This window comes from Pelmatolapia mariae, linkage group LG15, assembly GCF_036321145.2.
Source record: "Pelmatolapia mariae isolate MD_Pm_ZW linkage group LG15, Pm_UMD_F_2, whole genome shotgun sequence".
Taxonomy (NCBI): domain Eukaryota; kingdom Metazoa; phylum Chordata; class Actinopteri; order Cichliformes; family Cichlidae; genus Pelmatolapia; species Pelmatolapia mariae.
The window spans coordinates 614,114-630,125 of NC_086240.1; the positions used below are offsets into that span (position 1 = coordinate 614,114).

At 44.5% G+C, this 16,012-nt stretch overlaps 1 protein-coding gene across 1 annotated transcript; it reads right to left on the reverse strand.

Annotated features, from left to right (window-relative positions):
* Nucleotides 1-568: 568 nt before the first annotated feature.
* LOC134643221 (zinc finger protein 395-like) lies at nucleotides 569-14,921 on the reverse strand. The gene is made up of 10 exons (XM_063495497.1): nucleotides 14,683-14,921; nucleotides 12,437-12,615; nucleotides 11,814-11,926; nucleotides 11,129-11,241; nucleotides 10,089-10,285; nucleotides 9,874-9,974; nucleotides 8,387-8,675; nucleotides 2,413-2,505; nucleotides 2,100-2,206; nucleotides 569-1,431 (listed from the first exon to the last, which is right to left on the reverse strand). The coding sequence occupies exons 2-10, from the start codon at nucleotides 12,566-12,568 to the stop codon at nucleotides 1,320-1,322; spliced, it is 1,257 nt and encodes a 418-aa protein (XP_063351567.1). The 5' UTR covers nucleotides 12,569-12,615; nucleotides 14,683-14,921; the 3' UTR covers nucleotides 569-1,319.
* Between the last annotated feature and the right edge of the window lie 1,091 nt (nucleotides 14,922-16,012).

Below are 16,012 nucleotides of genomic sequence, written 5' to 3' on the forward strand. Positions count from 1 at the left end.
TAACAATTCCAGCTTTCCAAAACTATCCTTTAATTGTGAAAATGAGGCAGCAGACCTCAGGAGTAAAGCAAACAAAGAAACAAGAGTCCTCCTCCTGCTTTCAAACACTTCTCCACCCGGAGGCTTTTTCCTCCTCACGGCCGTTTAAAGCGCAGGAGGATGAAAACTGCCAGGGATCATTGGGCATCTACTGCACGGTGAGACAGGAGCGGGGGTCCAAGGAAATGACTCATGGCATCCACTTAATGCAGAGAAGGATGAACTGTGCACGTCAGCTGTTTGGGAGAAAGTGTTTGTTGTTTCAGTCGTGATTTTGCATATTCATAGATTTTCCCGACGGTGCTGATCGTTTCTGCAGTGTGTGGCTGATTGCAGAGAAGATGCAGGTGTGCACGTGCATGTGTGTTTCTCAAAGAAAGAAATGGGAATTTGTGAACACGTGTACATGTCAGTACATTTTTACCATCACACCGTTGTTCTGAGTCTTGTATGGTGGCAAAACCAATAAAATGTTTGCTATTTCCTTCGTGGACTGTCGTACAGAACAACAAGAACTACAGAAAGCAGCTCAAATTCTCAGTGCTTTTTAATGTGTTTGACAATATATTTCCTCTTTTTTTTATTGCTATTGCAAACTCGTTCCCCTCACACTCGTCCCATAGCCGTGACGGCTTCAAGGAACAGAACCATTAACACTGGTCGTACGCCAACACACGGGCAGGAGGGAAATCCATTTCATGGAAAGAACTTTTAGCTTATTCTCGTGAGTTTATATTCCAACAAAGTGCCAAAAACATGAAAATAATAATAAAAAAAAATATCTGCCCAATTCATGGGCTGAACCAGACGATTAAAATAATTATAATTAAAAAAAACGGTATAAAATACTCGTACGTAACTCAGAGCACACAATATAATGTACATCATAACCACTGAGTAACCACTGGAAGAGAAGATCGGAATAACAAAAACAGCCAAGTCTAATAGAGTGGAGCTACAGGAGTAGTAATATGACCTTTGGATAAAGAGTATTGTAGGCTTAGCACGTCACGTAGGTCAAAGTCAGTCAACAGTTAGCACCATCGCAGACTTCAGTTTTCAGGATCAAGATACAAAGATACAGAAAAAGTCCAGAAGCATTCCTTTAGGAAAGAAATGAAACAAGTTGAAAGTAAAAAAACACACACATGTAAAACAGCTGATGGCTCTCGGGCCCTGATTTATATTCTCTTTTTGATAAAAGTCTCTTGTTGTAACGCATCCATCCGTCCATCCACGTCTCTCACGCTCTTTCTCTCTCGCCATGGCTCCGGCTGCTTCTAGTCCGGGAAGCGCTGGCAGGCCTTTTTCCAGCGGCAGGCTGTGCACCACTGATCCTTGCGCTCCACCCCGTACACCTTGCGGCACTTCTTGGCCTCCCCGCGGCCCTTCCTGCAAAGAGAAACAAATCGCGAGCGTCAGAAAGGCAAAAAGGGGCAACAAATAAAGACACAAACCTTTCTAGGCAGGAAGGCCATGGAAATGTGATGTAAGCAGAGGACAGATACTACAATCAACACTTGAGAAAAAGCTCCATTTGTAAGCAGCCAAACTGAAAACTTAGGATCAAAAAGTTTCATTAATGGTAAATGGCCTGTATTTGTATAGCGCTTTACTTAGTCCCTGTGGACCCCAAAGCGCGTTACACTACATTCAGTCATTCACCCATTCACACACTGGTGATGGCAAGCTACATTGTAGCCACAGCTGCCCTGGGGCGCACTGACAGAGGCGATCAACATCAATCATCAATAACAATTTTTAAAGCTCGCCCGACTTAAGCCCCCCGAGCCTCGTCTTCCTGTTAAAAAGAAGTTTCTCCTTCACCCTGTCGCCGAGTGCTGGCTCATGGGGGCGGTCTGATTGTTGGGGTTTTTCTGAACTATTACAGGGTCTTTACTTTACAAAAGAAAGTACTACCAGGCAACTGTCCTGATTTGGACATTTATAAATAAAACTGAACTGAACTGAATCAACATGCACATTAGCTTAAAAAAGCACTATACACAAAGAAGCCGAGTTTTAGAAATGTTTAAATGTTAACACCATGAATGCCTCACCTGAAGGAGCAGTGAGTGCGGGAGGGCGACACACTCATTGGCTGCAGCCTGTTCTGCTGGAGCCATTGTTCTCCGACGCTGACGGACCGACAGCGAGGTTTCACCATCTGAGGACACAACCAAAGGTTAGGCACAACAGCGGCCTCTGGTGGAAGAGTTAGACAGTGTGGCCTTTGCACATACCAGCAACAGAGCTTTCGAAGTCCCCTGCCCACTATGAGTGCAACAGTATCATATATGTTGGACATGGTAATGCTCCCACCTTACCCTTACTATATGTAAAGATACATGTAAAGGCAGACAAAAGACCCACCGGAGTGTTACTGTGGCTGAGGCCAGGGGTGGAGGCGGTCCAGCCATGACTGCCAGGGCTTCTGGGGGCCACAGACAGGACAGGGCTGCAGGCCTGGGGGACGCAACAAAGGACAGACAGATTCTTCACATGTGCAGGATCTCAAACTGTTTAATATAAAAAGTTTAATGTTGGGCAACAGAGTTGAGCAGGAAAGACATGAACACACTACAGTACAGCCTATTGTCACTTTAATATGGCAGTGTTAGCAAACATATACTTATATGCATATTAAACTGACACACCTACAGTACCATTAGGAAATAAATCTACCTGGGTTCTCTATTGGACCTGAGTGACAAGGTTTCAATATTGTAATGTGTATTTATATAAGCTACAACCGTTAACATAGCTAATATATCTTATTAGCCTACAGTTGCTATTAGCATTTTACATGTGTAAATTCAGAATAAAAAAAGAAACTTGATGGAATAAAGAACCAGGCAAATGTTAGAAATGAATACAACTCAATCTTTTCCCATGTTAAAGTCCAATATTTACATCCTGTTTAGCTTTTATTTAATATTTACTAACAATAAAAAATACATAGCTGTTTAGCTAGCTAACATTAATGGCAACATGTTAACTACTACTGTCGTGTAAAGTGAAGGAGAACTGCACAAAATACTGCAGGTTTGTCAATAATAATGCCATCTTACATATTATATATCCATCTGTCATTTATTTGAAAGGGTGGGGACTGGGAGAGTTGGTGGTCATGACGTTAGCAGTTTTACCCATTAGCTTATTTCAAAACAGAAACGAGTTATCCTCCTGTGTTGTTTTATGGACATGTGACAACCACCACTGCGCTACAAAACCATTCTTTTCTATGGCTTGTATCATGGACTAATGTTTCCCTCTGCGGCCAATGCAACACAAATTTTGTGCCATTCACGCGACTTAGCTGTCAGCGCATTGCGCTCGTTATGTAACGATTAGCATTCGGTCTTTTTCTCTGCTCACGTTTGGCTCTATGAGTGTAAGGAGGATGTTTACAGATGGTGAAACAGACACACACAAACAATTCATCAGACACAGAAGAGAACCACAGTGACTGTGAATGATAAAGCGCTCCACACTGCCCTAAAACTCCTGTCCCTGTGTCCAATATTAGTTCCGATTACTTAAATGAGTTTTAAAAATTTTACTGTACGGACCTCTGGCCGCCCATCTGGTGTACCTTTGTCGTCCAACATGGTTCCAACCTGAGAATGACTTAATTCTCATCAACTATCTGCAACTGGTTAGCTTAGTTTAGTTTATGTTAAAGTAGCGTGGAGCCTAGAAACACAGTGGGAACAGCTAGAAAAATCAGGAATTTGTATCTCCTGCTGGGATCAAACCAGAGATATTTCAACTGGAAATGTGTAAAACACTTATGGAGCCACCAGTCCATTAAACCCCAAACTAGCTTTGACAATCACTGTCATAAGGAGGTAACTTGAATAACTAGCAGCAACATGTCATGTTCTCTATTACGACAATTCAAGAGAACTTTGGTTGGCTTCCAAACACTTGAGTGTAAGCAGGTAATTTTTGCACTTGAAACGAGTCCTTACATCAGCTAGGGCGCCAGATAGTTAGAAAAATAATCATTTTGAGACTTTTTCCCCATAACGATCAACTGAACTTCCACGTGATAAACCATCTTTCCCGACGAAGCTGCTACCCACTCCCTCTGGCCTATTTCTCCACCTCGAGCAACCGTAAAGCGTCTGAGTATTTGCATCGCCTCACATCCCACTGAGAGATGGAGGTGGTAGAAAGTATCTGCACGGCTAAATATATTGATGATAATCCACGGCGATAACCCAATCAGTAACAGTGGGCATGTCTATACCAGGCCAGTGTCAGTGGAGCGCTGTGGACAGACATGTGGAGCCGCCGGCAGCTGTGACACACAGAAACACAGCATCGACCCGCAGTTCAACCCACGCGCTTGGACCGAACTCTCACTCGAGTGTCTGCCTGCATGAAGAAAGACAGATGTGGCACAAACTGACACACTGCCTAACATTCGTATCAACTGAAAAAAACTAAACGTGTCACTCTTATTGCTTTTTTAAAAAGGTCTGTTAGGAACAGTTTTCAGAACGTGTACATCAGGTTTTAACCACCGTACTTTTGCACTGGGAGGTGTTTTTCTGCTTTTTGCAGGCTGGTTAGAGTCTCGTCTCCTTGGGAAAGCGAGCAAGCAGACAGCTTGGTCTCTCACTGTCACAAAGCATCCATTTGCAGGCTCGTGGTGCAGGGTAAATGCAGGTCACCAGTGAAATGTGCTGCTTTGTGATGCATAAACAAAGTTGTAGCTCACTGATTCGTTAGAGAGGGGATCTGCTTGGGGGCCTTGGGTAAAGAGGACGTTTGCAACAACACCGTGACCACGTAACACGAGACGCGTGCACAAAAACTGCAGTAAAATGAAGTTCACGTCCCAGCTGAGCTATTTCGCAGAAGGGGAATCTAGACAGTTGCTTCTGTTTCCACATAGAGCCAGAATTCCTGGAAAAATAATATACTGAATTTGCTCAGAGGCCAGTGGGAAAAAGTGACATTTAGAAGGTGAATTCCAGTGCTCATGCACTAAATCTGCAGCTGACATTCAATAATTCATGCTAACAAGGACCGCGCTGTCTCCTTACATTGCCCTCAAACAATTTCATTCCCCAGAACGCCGCCTTCTTCTTGTCAACTCCAATTCAGCGAAGAAAACAAGTAATTATTGAAATTATAGCCAGCTGAACAGGTATTTTGTGACAAAACTTACATGACTGGAAAAAAATGGCCTGAAGCTAAACAGAGTCAGAATGATTTAGTTTGAACAGCCTGCAAAGACCATTTAGACGACGTCGAAGCATCGAAAAGCAAAAGTTTTTATTGGGGCTAGCTTCACTGTTACAGGTAGACAGGTATGATTCCCAGTTTTACAACGGGACTCCTACATCTACAGACGCCACAGGTGGGAAGTAATGAAGTACAAATACTTTTTTACTCTACTTGAGTAGAATTTTCAAGCATCTGTACTTTAGTTGAGTAGTTTTTTCTTCTGACATCATTGAATTTTTACTCCCTGCATTTTTAAAAACAAATATTTGTACTTTCTACTCTTTACATGATACAGCTTTTATCAGTGAGGGTGGGAAAACAAGTCTCCCCTCCATCTCACTCAGCACTGGAGCACCACAGGGCTGTGTTGTAAGCCTCCTGCTGGACTCACTGTACACCTACGACTGTGTAGCCATGTCACACAACACCTCCATTTTTAAGTTCGCTGATGACACTGTTGTGGTGGGCCTGATCTCTGATAACATGGAGAAGGCCTTCCTGGAGGAGATCAGGAACCTGGAGAACAACCTTCTCCTAAACATCAGAAAAACTAAGGAGCTGATTGTCTGTGAAGGTTCTCAGTCATCCAGGTCATCGTAGTCAAAGGAGTTTGCAAAGAAAAGCGTCTGGACTTCTTTAAGAAGTCCAGACGCTTTTCTTTGCAAACTCCTTTGACTAAGGAGCTGATTGTGGACTTCAGCACAAAGCAGGTGAGAAATTACAAGCCACTATCATCAGTGGAGAGAGTAGACAATTGCAGATACCCGAGTGTTCACATCACACAGACCTGTCACGGTCACATTAACACTCTGGTGAAGAAAGCCCTGCAGCGTCTCTTGTTCCTTAGACGACTCAGAGACTTCCACCTACCTGAGAAGGTGCTCAAGAACTTCTACTCCTGCACCATCCAAGCATCCTGACGGGAAATATCTGCACCTGGTATGGGAACAGCACGAAGCAGGACAGACAAGCCTGACCTGGAGTCTATTTACACCAGGGGTGCAGCACCAAAGCCAGGAAATCATGAAAGACCTCCCCCATCCCAACAATGGACTATTCTGCTCCCATGAGGCCGACACAGAGAGAAAGAGGAGGAGCTTCTCTCCTGGGCTAACCGGCTGTAGGACTGGACTCTCTACATATCTCTACACACCATTGCACGTTCACTTAATAACAATAAGTACCTTGTCTGGTCTCTCTCATATCACATCACTGTACACTGTGCACTTAATAACAAATACAAGTACTTCAATAATAACCTCTTAACTGTTTTGACTGTTCACTGTCAATCCACACACTGCTGATTTGCACACTTTAAATTTTTAACTTGATTTTTCATTTTAGTTTTATTCTGGTCGGGAATTGCACAGCAACAAGCAACAAACTGCATGTTGTACTGTGTACGGTTGTTTATGTGACAAATAAAATTTGAATTTGAGGTTAGATTTAAAGGTAACAGCTGCTCTTTGACACTTGTTATACTGGAAACCTAAAGGTTAAATTTGATGTCGTCATTTTTAATCACATATTGGATTTTTGTGTGATGTGTTTTGATGAAGTGTGTATTTGCATATTCAAATTTCAAGTTTATTCATTTATCTAGCTCTTTTAAAAACAACAGTTGTTGACCAAAGTACTGTACAATAACACATATTGTGAAACATCCTGCAAAACAAACTAAGGTACACTTGCTTTGTGTAATTCAAATGTTGTATGAAAATGCTCTGCCACGTGTGGAGAATAAACACTAGCTTGTTGTACTGTGATGAATTCACTGTAAAGCCGTGTGTTGGACTAAAGCACAGTGTTGTGATGCTCACATTCAGTGTTTGGTTACATGAAGTGTTGGAGCGACTCAGCCTTTAGCCCAACTTTATACTATCTGATTTTACTAAATGTTTTTTCAAGAATTCATTCATTCATGAAAATGATGAGCCACCTGACACTGAATTAGCATCTACTATCTGTAGCTGGTTAGCTTACTTTAGCTTTTCTTAAAGTAGCATCTGTTAAAAGGCAGAACAAGTATAAAGTACACTTCTAATTATAATAATCATTTCTAATTATATCTTTATGACAATCACTGTCATACAGAAGTAACTTCAGTAACTTTGAAGATAAACCAGCATAGCGTGCTACAGACCTAGCTAACATCATGGCACATTATCTTAGCTCTCAGTTTTGATACTTGAAACAAGCCCTCACTAGTCTCAGCTGGTCTACCAAATAATTACAAAAACAACCAGCTGACTGCTGTAACAGTAAACTGAACTCGCACGTGATCGACTTTCTTTCCCCGTGAAGCCGTTTCCTCTTGCAGAGCAGAGCTAGCCTTTTCCAAGTTAGCTAAGCTAAGCAATCATACAGCCATGTGACAACAGTTCTCATTGGCCTCAGACACTTAAAAGAATTGTTTCGTTTTGTCGTCAGTCTCTGACATCATTGTGGAGAAATTTTCACTGCTTTTTTTTAAACAATATTACTTCATTGCAGTTTGCAGACATCCATTAATGCGCAGCTCTCTTAAGATCCCACCACAGCACTTCAGTTGGGCTGAGGTCTAGACTTTGACTGGGCCTTTCAGGAGCCAGAATCTGAGATACTTTAGCAGTAAGGGAACATTTAGTTTTCCCCAAGACTGCACAACTTTATCCACCCCCAGCAATTAATTTATTAATATTAAATAGGAAAATTAACCCATTCTGCTCATTCCCAGCTCCATATTTTAATTCATGGACTCTACTAGAGCAGCTTTGATTTATAGTTCATAATAATTCTTATTTCATTAACACCTTGGTTAAAAAAATGTTTTTAGCTAGTCAACATTTCTCTGATTGGCTGCCCCTCACAAACAGAAGGTTTGAACTGTGGGTGGGTGGAGCTTCAGTACTCACATCCAGGTCTGTGTGCCATATTGGACCATAGTGACGACCATATTGGGGATATGGCGTCTTACTGACATCAGAGCCACGAGCAGAAACTTAACTGAGCGTTCTGACATGCTCGTACGTACACTGATGTCATTATCTGAGACTTTCAACGATTTACGATTTTAACAACATGTATGGGTGAAAATAAAGATGGAGAGCAACAGTGCTCTACCCACCTGATAGAGGTGCTCCGAGTGAATCTGCCAGAAGCTGCTGGGGGCCGACTGGCTGAGCTGACTGGGTCTGCTCAGGCCTGGCCCAGAGCTGGAGTTGGACCTGGGTCTGTGAGCTGGGAGGAGCTCTGAGCCTGGAGGAGAACCACAGGACGCCCAGCTGAGATGAGAGGAGGAGGCCTGGCCCAGAGCCTGCTGGGCTGGAGCTGGACCGGAGCTGGGATCGACAGTGTCATAGGATATCTTGGTGTAGTAGAAGTCCTCCTCTCGCTGGGACTGGTCTGACCCACTGCTGTGCATGTGTGGCAGGGACACACCAGTGGACACACAGAGAAAAAGAGTGAGTTGTGTGTTTGCAGAGTTAGTGAGAGCAGCACTTACTACGGCCCAGACTGAAAATCTCCCTTCCCCTAAGCGAGCAGAGCTCTTCCACAACCTGAAAATTTTATCCCCTCCTGTTTTTTTAATGTTGTTTTGAAGCTGAGAAATGTTCCAGAAGGCCGACCCGTCTGGTTTCGAATTTGGCTCAGACTACGGCGGACCAGCGAACACCTGAAAAACATCGAACTTCAGCGTGTCCTTAAAGTGACCAATTAATACTTGGTCCTTATTTTTAGTGGATTACTAACATTATATGATACGGCATATAAAGCATCATATCAAGTATTTTTGGCCATTTGTGCAATGACAGGAATATTTTACTGCTTCCAGCTGCTCCCAACATCATAAAGAAAACTCCAACAGGAAAAAAAACACTGCATCATCACCAAAAATGGAAAAAATAAAGAATATTTTAAATACAATACTGTGTATTTTAAATACACAGTATTGTTCAACCATGAAATAATTGTGGGAAAATTCACATTTTCTGGAAATGGAGCGTTTAGTGAAGTGATGCAATTTTAAATAGAAAGATGAAATATTAATTTGGAATGTTCCTATATGAACATGGAGCCTCATGCTACAGTCTGAGGATGAACGTCCAATCTGATTGGCCAGGAAGTTATTCTCACCACAGATATTTTATTTTAATTTCTACCATTGTCTGCGAGTGGGAGGGTCACAATAACACCGCATGGACTAAATGAAACACATTGTGCGCACATAAACTGTACGTGATTGTGTAACTGCTCTTACTTATGCCTGTGTTTCTGCACAGTCACGGTGTGTTTTCGCCTGAACACACACTGCCGTTAGCTGAAAGCGACACCTTTGTTAATTCTGATCATAATAATAGATAATTATAATACGTTCTTGTTTTTGCACACATTTGTGTCAAATCAGGCTCCACAGCCTCAGTCGCCTCGCCGAGTTCATCCTGAGCCAGGAAGAAACTTTTTACTTTTCTCTGCTCAGGGGGATTCAGGGCCCCTCCCAACCTGAGCCCTAATTTTTTGTTATTTTTTTTAATCTACTTTAAGCAAAATTGTTCCCACATCTCTGCTAAGAGTGACTGTAGATGCATGAAAAGGTTCAAAGTGCCAGCTCACCCCAGATGCAGCACACGGATGTGTCTTTTTATGCCGACTGAAGACGTGAGGACTTTGCCACAGCTGGGCCACAGGCATCTGTACACACTTCTGATGGAGCTCTGCGGGAGGAAGAGCGCAGACGGAGGGTGAGCGCGCACAGAGACATGTCCAAACTGCAGAAAGGCTGTGTTGATTATAGCGGCTTCTTCAGTTTTCCCGAAGCAGCTGTGCACCTTTGGTTTTTTGGCAGCGAGCTCCTCCCCCTGCTCCATGTGCAAGCCTTCGTCGGGGCTGCTGTCCATCTCGGTGACGGACGGTGAGGGCGCCGGGCTGACGTTGCCGTGGTCCCAGCTCCAGTAGCCGCTGCTGCCGCTGTCTGAGAGCTCGCCTCCGCCGCACTCCATGTCAGCGGGTGAGGACGATGAGCCAGCTAGAGGAAGGTAGAACCGTGTCTCGTGAGCCAAAGAAAGCCTCGAGTTTGCCACAGAGCTGAGGGAAACGGACTCCCGCATTAAATTGGTGTCTATAAATTTAAACCTTCTGGTTTAAATATCAAATATTCTCTGTTGCTTTTTGGGATGAAAACAGCTTCTCGTGCTGCGTCCCGTCTGCCCGTCCTACAGTGAACAGCAGGCCTCCTGTGCTGCTGCCAGGCCTGTGTTTTCAGCATCTGTTCCCTCTTCACACATATTTTGTTTATTGCTCTGCCAAAACATTAAAAATAGCAGGTAATGTTTATCAAGCTAATAAACATGGAAACTAAACGCTGATTGAATAACACACATGGATTGGAGCTGGAGTGAGTTGAGCCCATTTTCTTTGTGTCACAGTTGAACAGCTGTTTGCGCATCGAGCTTTAAGGAGTTCCTCCATCAAATCCTGTTCTCGATTCTTATCGTCAGATCTGTGCTCTACAACATCTCTGTTACAGCAAATATTATAAAAGTTAGTTGAGTTATAAACTATTAATAGTTTACTCCATGCCGTGTCAAACTGCTGACCACCTACTGGACCAAAGTCCACATTATTATAACTGAAGACTGGACAAATAAAACCTGTTTATTTTCTATAAAGCTTTATAAAGCTACAGCTCTGCTAAAACCTTTAATGAAGTGCGTGCCATATTTGTGAACTTATGTTCACCTCTTCCTGTTAAAAGGAAGTTTTTCCTTCCCACTGTCACCAAGTGCTTGTTGTCTGATTGCTGAGGTGACTGCTATTGTGACTTGGTGCTATATAATTAAAATGAATATGTGGTTGAGGAGATACAGACCAGGTCCAGGATCTGTTTGTGGAGAGCTCTGAACCACGGGGCTGCAGGACAGACTGGTCAGGACCATGGCTGCCATGATCTCATCCATCTCCACCGACTCCGGGCTGCGGAAGCTAAAGATAACATACAGAAATATTCCGGTAAAATCAGGTCCGCCCTCACATACTCCGACCAAGCAGCAACATCTGAAACCAGGAGCCAACAAATGCAGTTCCTCTACTGGCCACTTGAGGCCGTCTCAAACGAGTCGGTCCCCATATTAAAAGGCTCAGTTTTACTGCAGACACAAACGTGTACGCTTTAGCCTGTATGGATAGTTTCCCTCTTCATAACAACAATACAGGGGTCAAAACTGAATGCTGGTCACAGGTAGCTGATAGGTGACCTGCTGCTTTTGCTGCCTTTAGGAGCCTTTTTAATGAAAACACACGTCTGTGCTCGAGCTTCTTTCAGTGACTGACATTCTGCTGTTTATCATCAGACTGCTGCTAACCACTTAGTAGTCTGAGGTGCAGTTTGCTAACCAAATTTGTTAGCATTAGATGCTAACTTAGCACGTATAGTAACTTGTGCCTCCCAAAACAAAGAAACAAATCCACAGCACGGCTAACACTGAGCTTTCAGTAAAGGGTGACATCATCTTTTCTATATGCACACGTACAGTCTATGCCTCGCTGTGCCTCACCTGTATGGCGCCTGCGCGGTGACAAGCTGCATTGTGGGTCCCACTGGCAGCGGAGCAGCCAGGTTGCTCTTGTAACGGCCGCTCTCAGCCTGGACGCAGCTCTGTCCGTACACCTTCAAAGCGAGGCAATAACACAGTGAGTTCCTCGTTCCAGCCTGGAAAAGTTGTCCATTTAGTGTCTCGCCCTGGTTCAACAGAAACCGTCCACTCAGCTCGTCAGTGGACGCTGACACAACAGACAAAACACTGTTCAGGCCTTATACGGGTTAAGCTGTTTACATGCGTCTGCGGTACCCTGCTCCTGAGCCCCACTGTGTCCATGAATAAAGCAGTTAAGAGAATATTTCCTGTCCATCTGTGGCGTCCTGCACGCAGACGGCATAATCTGCCAGTGAAACAGCGTGCGAAGGAAGTGACTGCCAGCCTCTGACCAGGCAGTGCATTACATCTAACACAGTGGAAAGAAATAATGATCGCATCAAGTTCTTTCTGAGTTTGGGTTTGAACTTTGGGACGCGTACCTTTTTGCTTATTGTGGTTCTAATGTGCTCAAAATGCCACGCAAGCCTGAATTTCACACACAGACACAACAGAGTACATGTCATCTCTGTCAGGCTTCTCACCAGAGCGTGTTGCACGCCAGGCCCGTTGCTGCCCTGCGTTGTCGTAGAGACGCATGCCTGCCGTCCCACTGGGCAGGCCGCCGTCCCGCCTGGCCCCGCTCCAGCTCTGTCCTCGGGTCCCGTAGCTGCCATTGGTGCTGCCGCGCACACTGAGGGACTCGGCACAGTGTGACACCTCCCTACACACAGGACGCCAAATGAAAATATGTCACAGCGTTATTCATCTTCCCACAGCCACGCAGCTAAAGTGCACCTCGGCGATATCGGACTGTGACGTTACATAAAACTTCACCACAAACGAACGTCCTTCGGTAACTTTGGTCGTAATTTCTGCCCAACTTCCCTCTTAAAAGGATTAAATGATGAAGGTTATTTTCATCCAGGGAGAATATGCTCGCGGTGAACCACGGCATCAAATGACAAATATGCTCGGTCAATAAATATGGGGATGTAAACAGACGGCAGCTTTGCTGACGAGTGACTGTTGGCAAACACTCGTTCCATCTTGCATCTCTGCGCCTCACAGTGCAGCGCAACAACACCACAGGAGATTTGAAAAGGATTGCAGGGATCTGAAGGGAACGCAGACTTGAGTGGATTTCGATCTGATCGCAGTCTTGCTGGAGTTTTGCTGTCTACTCCGATAAAGTAGGAGACTCATAACGCCTTATAGAGACCTAATTTGGCATTTGGGTAGATTCAGTGTGGCCTGTAGCCCACAGAGGTAAAATGGGGGCAATGCTGCATTCAGTAAACGCAGGAATAATCCAGATATTTTGGCGACTTTGCAGTGGATTCACAGTGTTTCTGTGTGTTTTGGTGCTTTTTGACAAAGTCAATGACCCACATTTTCTAAAGAGTCTGCATTTTGGAGTATATTCATGCTTACATCAATAACAATGCAAAAATCTAAACTATATGTATAAAAGATCAGAAACAACATGGATTACTCCGTGATTCAGACTTTTCTCACAGCACTAAATGTTAGGGCGGACTATGGGCAGAAATCTGTGCCATCAGAAACTGAATTTGAATAAGTTCAATTTGAATTTGAATTGCTCGGATTGAAGCTGAATTGTAACTGGGCCACATCTGGCCCACGCAACACTCAGCAGTGCGATAACTGAACCATGAGAGCCAAAGGTTCCCAGACTGAGGTGCAAAAGTGTCACCTGGTTCTGTTATCGCTTTTCAGATGAACATGTTAAGCTTTTAGCTTATTAGGATCAAATATTCATATACAGAAGCTGGTGGCAACTTTCTTATTTGAGTTATAAGAACTGGTATAAAAGAAGAAGAAACAAGCAAAACAACATACAATAATAACATAAAAGAAGCTGTGCTTAAATGGTATACAGTTTCATCATGCATCATATTTCACTGTATCAAAAAGAAATCCTTGAATTATTTAAAGAACTGGATATTTCTTTATTCACTCGCATGTAAAAGTTATTTACTGCTTAGAAACCTGCACCAAAGGGATTCTTCGGGGACACGAATCATCTCTCCCATTCTTTTCTGTGCACACAAACGCAGCACAAAGCCCGATTTCCCCCACCTTTCCACCAATCAGCGCCAAGTTTCAGTAGTAAACAAGCGGCACCGTGTGGGAGTGCCGCCGCCGCCGATTGGCTGAGCCGGGGCTTTCAGGAACACACCCCCGTTCCAACAACGTGTTCAGACACGAGTTTCGCCGGGAGGGACTGAGCCGGACCACAGAACACAGCCGAGATTAAACTCGTTTCCAACGCAAAGTCACGTAAAAGCACGGCGTGGTGATCCTGGTTACACGCGAGACATGCGGTGCAGCGATGAATTTCAGGCTGGAACGCACAAACAGTGACGTGAAAAGAACAACACGCCAAAACACAATAAATGAGGCCATTTCTGCAGTCGTATTAAGTTCGTGTAGTTTCCACGCATTATATTGCAAGGCAGTACAACCTTAAAAACCCCGGGCGCGTGCAGCCGCACGCACACGACGCTAACGCTGCAGATGGAACAACAGCCGCGCTTCCAGCTGAACGTGTCGCCTATTTGGGACTAAAAAAGATGCGTCATAGAAAAACAAGTCGCAGTTTATGATCCCGCAATTGCATGACTGATCTCCACCCGGCAACGCAGACTGGAATCCGGAGAGGCCCCCCTCTCCCTCCCCCGGCTTACCCCGTGCAGGCACACAAAACTGTATGTTGGCTGTTTTCTGCAGAGCAAAACAGCTTCTAAAAACAGCGCGTTTTACTCACTCCGTCGGGGGGAAGTCCTCCGCTCAGAGCTGCAGCTGCGGGTCGTCGCTGCCTGGTAGTCCTGCCGCTCGCCCGGCTCGTCGGTCTGCCGGAGGAAAAGGGGGTTGGGTCGGTCGGATACGCGCCTACGTGTGTCTGCTCGGTGGACCAATGCCGGGGGTGACAGCTGGGCAAGAGCGCAGAGATATGAGCCTGCAGCGCGCCGTGCACAAAAGGATGATCTAGGTGAGGGGTTACCAGAGCATCATCATCGTCATCATCCAATCTCTGTCTCTCTGTCTGTCCGGAGCACACAAATCTGCTGTGTCTCAACATGAGCACCACAAACGGATCCCGTCCTTAAAAATGGTTTGTTTTTGGGGGGTTTTAAGCAATTATAGTCGACTTTTATGTAATTACTCTGCACTGTACCAAGATGCAAATCTTAAATATCAAAAAATGATGATCATATATTCCATAAACCAGGAGGTCACACAGACTATCTGTTATCAATCAGTTGTGTCAAACATATGGCCCGCAGGCCGTATCTGGACCATCAAAGGCTCCAGTCGAGCCCACTGGAAGGCTTTGCAGAGATTGACAAACACTGGGACTATTCACTGTGTTTGCAGGAGGCAGTGTTGCCAGGTCAGGGTTTGAAAGGCTCCCGTCACTTTTAAGTAACTCTTCATTTCGTGTAGAGGCCCAGAGTCCGAGATCTGAACTACAGTTATGTGGAAAAACCGAGCCGTCACACGCCATCGATTTGTAAATGGTTGGTTAAATACACGTTACACGTCCAAGATGTGAATTTTAGATTTTTTTTTTTTAAACAAGCACATCTTTTGTCTTTTATTGATCCGACCCACTTAGGATGAAACGGTGCTGCATGTGGCCCATGAACTAAAATGTCTCCATATGGATGTTGTGTTTGGATCGTAGCTGCTATGATTCCACGCTGGACGTGTAGCACAGCCCAGTGATCAGATCCCCCACTAACTGTTTATTCAAATGAAAGAAGCTGAAAAATGCACGCAGCGTTTCGGCCACCAGCTTCACACGACAAAGTGCCTGGATACAGATCAAACAGGACTTACATGTGTGTTTTAAGCGTGTGCTGCAGATCCCCTTGCCTTTGTGTGTGTGTGTGATTGTTTCTGTGTGTTTGAGAGGCCGGATTAGTGTCGGCTGTCTGCACCCTCTCCACCAGACATCCAGTCAGCAGGGATTTTAGGGTCTGAGCGCCTACACTGTCACAGAGAGAGTAACCCAATCCTATAGTCCCAATATGATTCCTAAACCACACAGAATTCCTTCCCTGCTTTATTTCAGCCACTAATGCCACTGTGTT

Coding starts and splice junctions, on each gene's coding strand:
- LOC134643221 (XM_063495497.1), bottom strand. CDS start 12,568: ATGGCAGCTACGGGACCCGAGGACAGAGCTGGAGCGGGGCCAGGCGGG. Junction 10,286..11,128: donor ACAAACAGATCCTGGACCTG/GTCTGTATCTCC, acceptor ACCTTCCTCTAG/CTGGCTCATCGTCCTCACCC. Junction 2,506..8,386: donor ACTCGGAGCACCTCTATCAG/GTGGGTAGAGCA, acceptor TGCGTCCCCCAG/GCCTGCAGCCCTGTCCTGTC.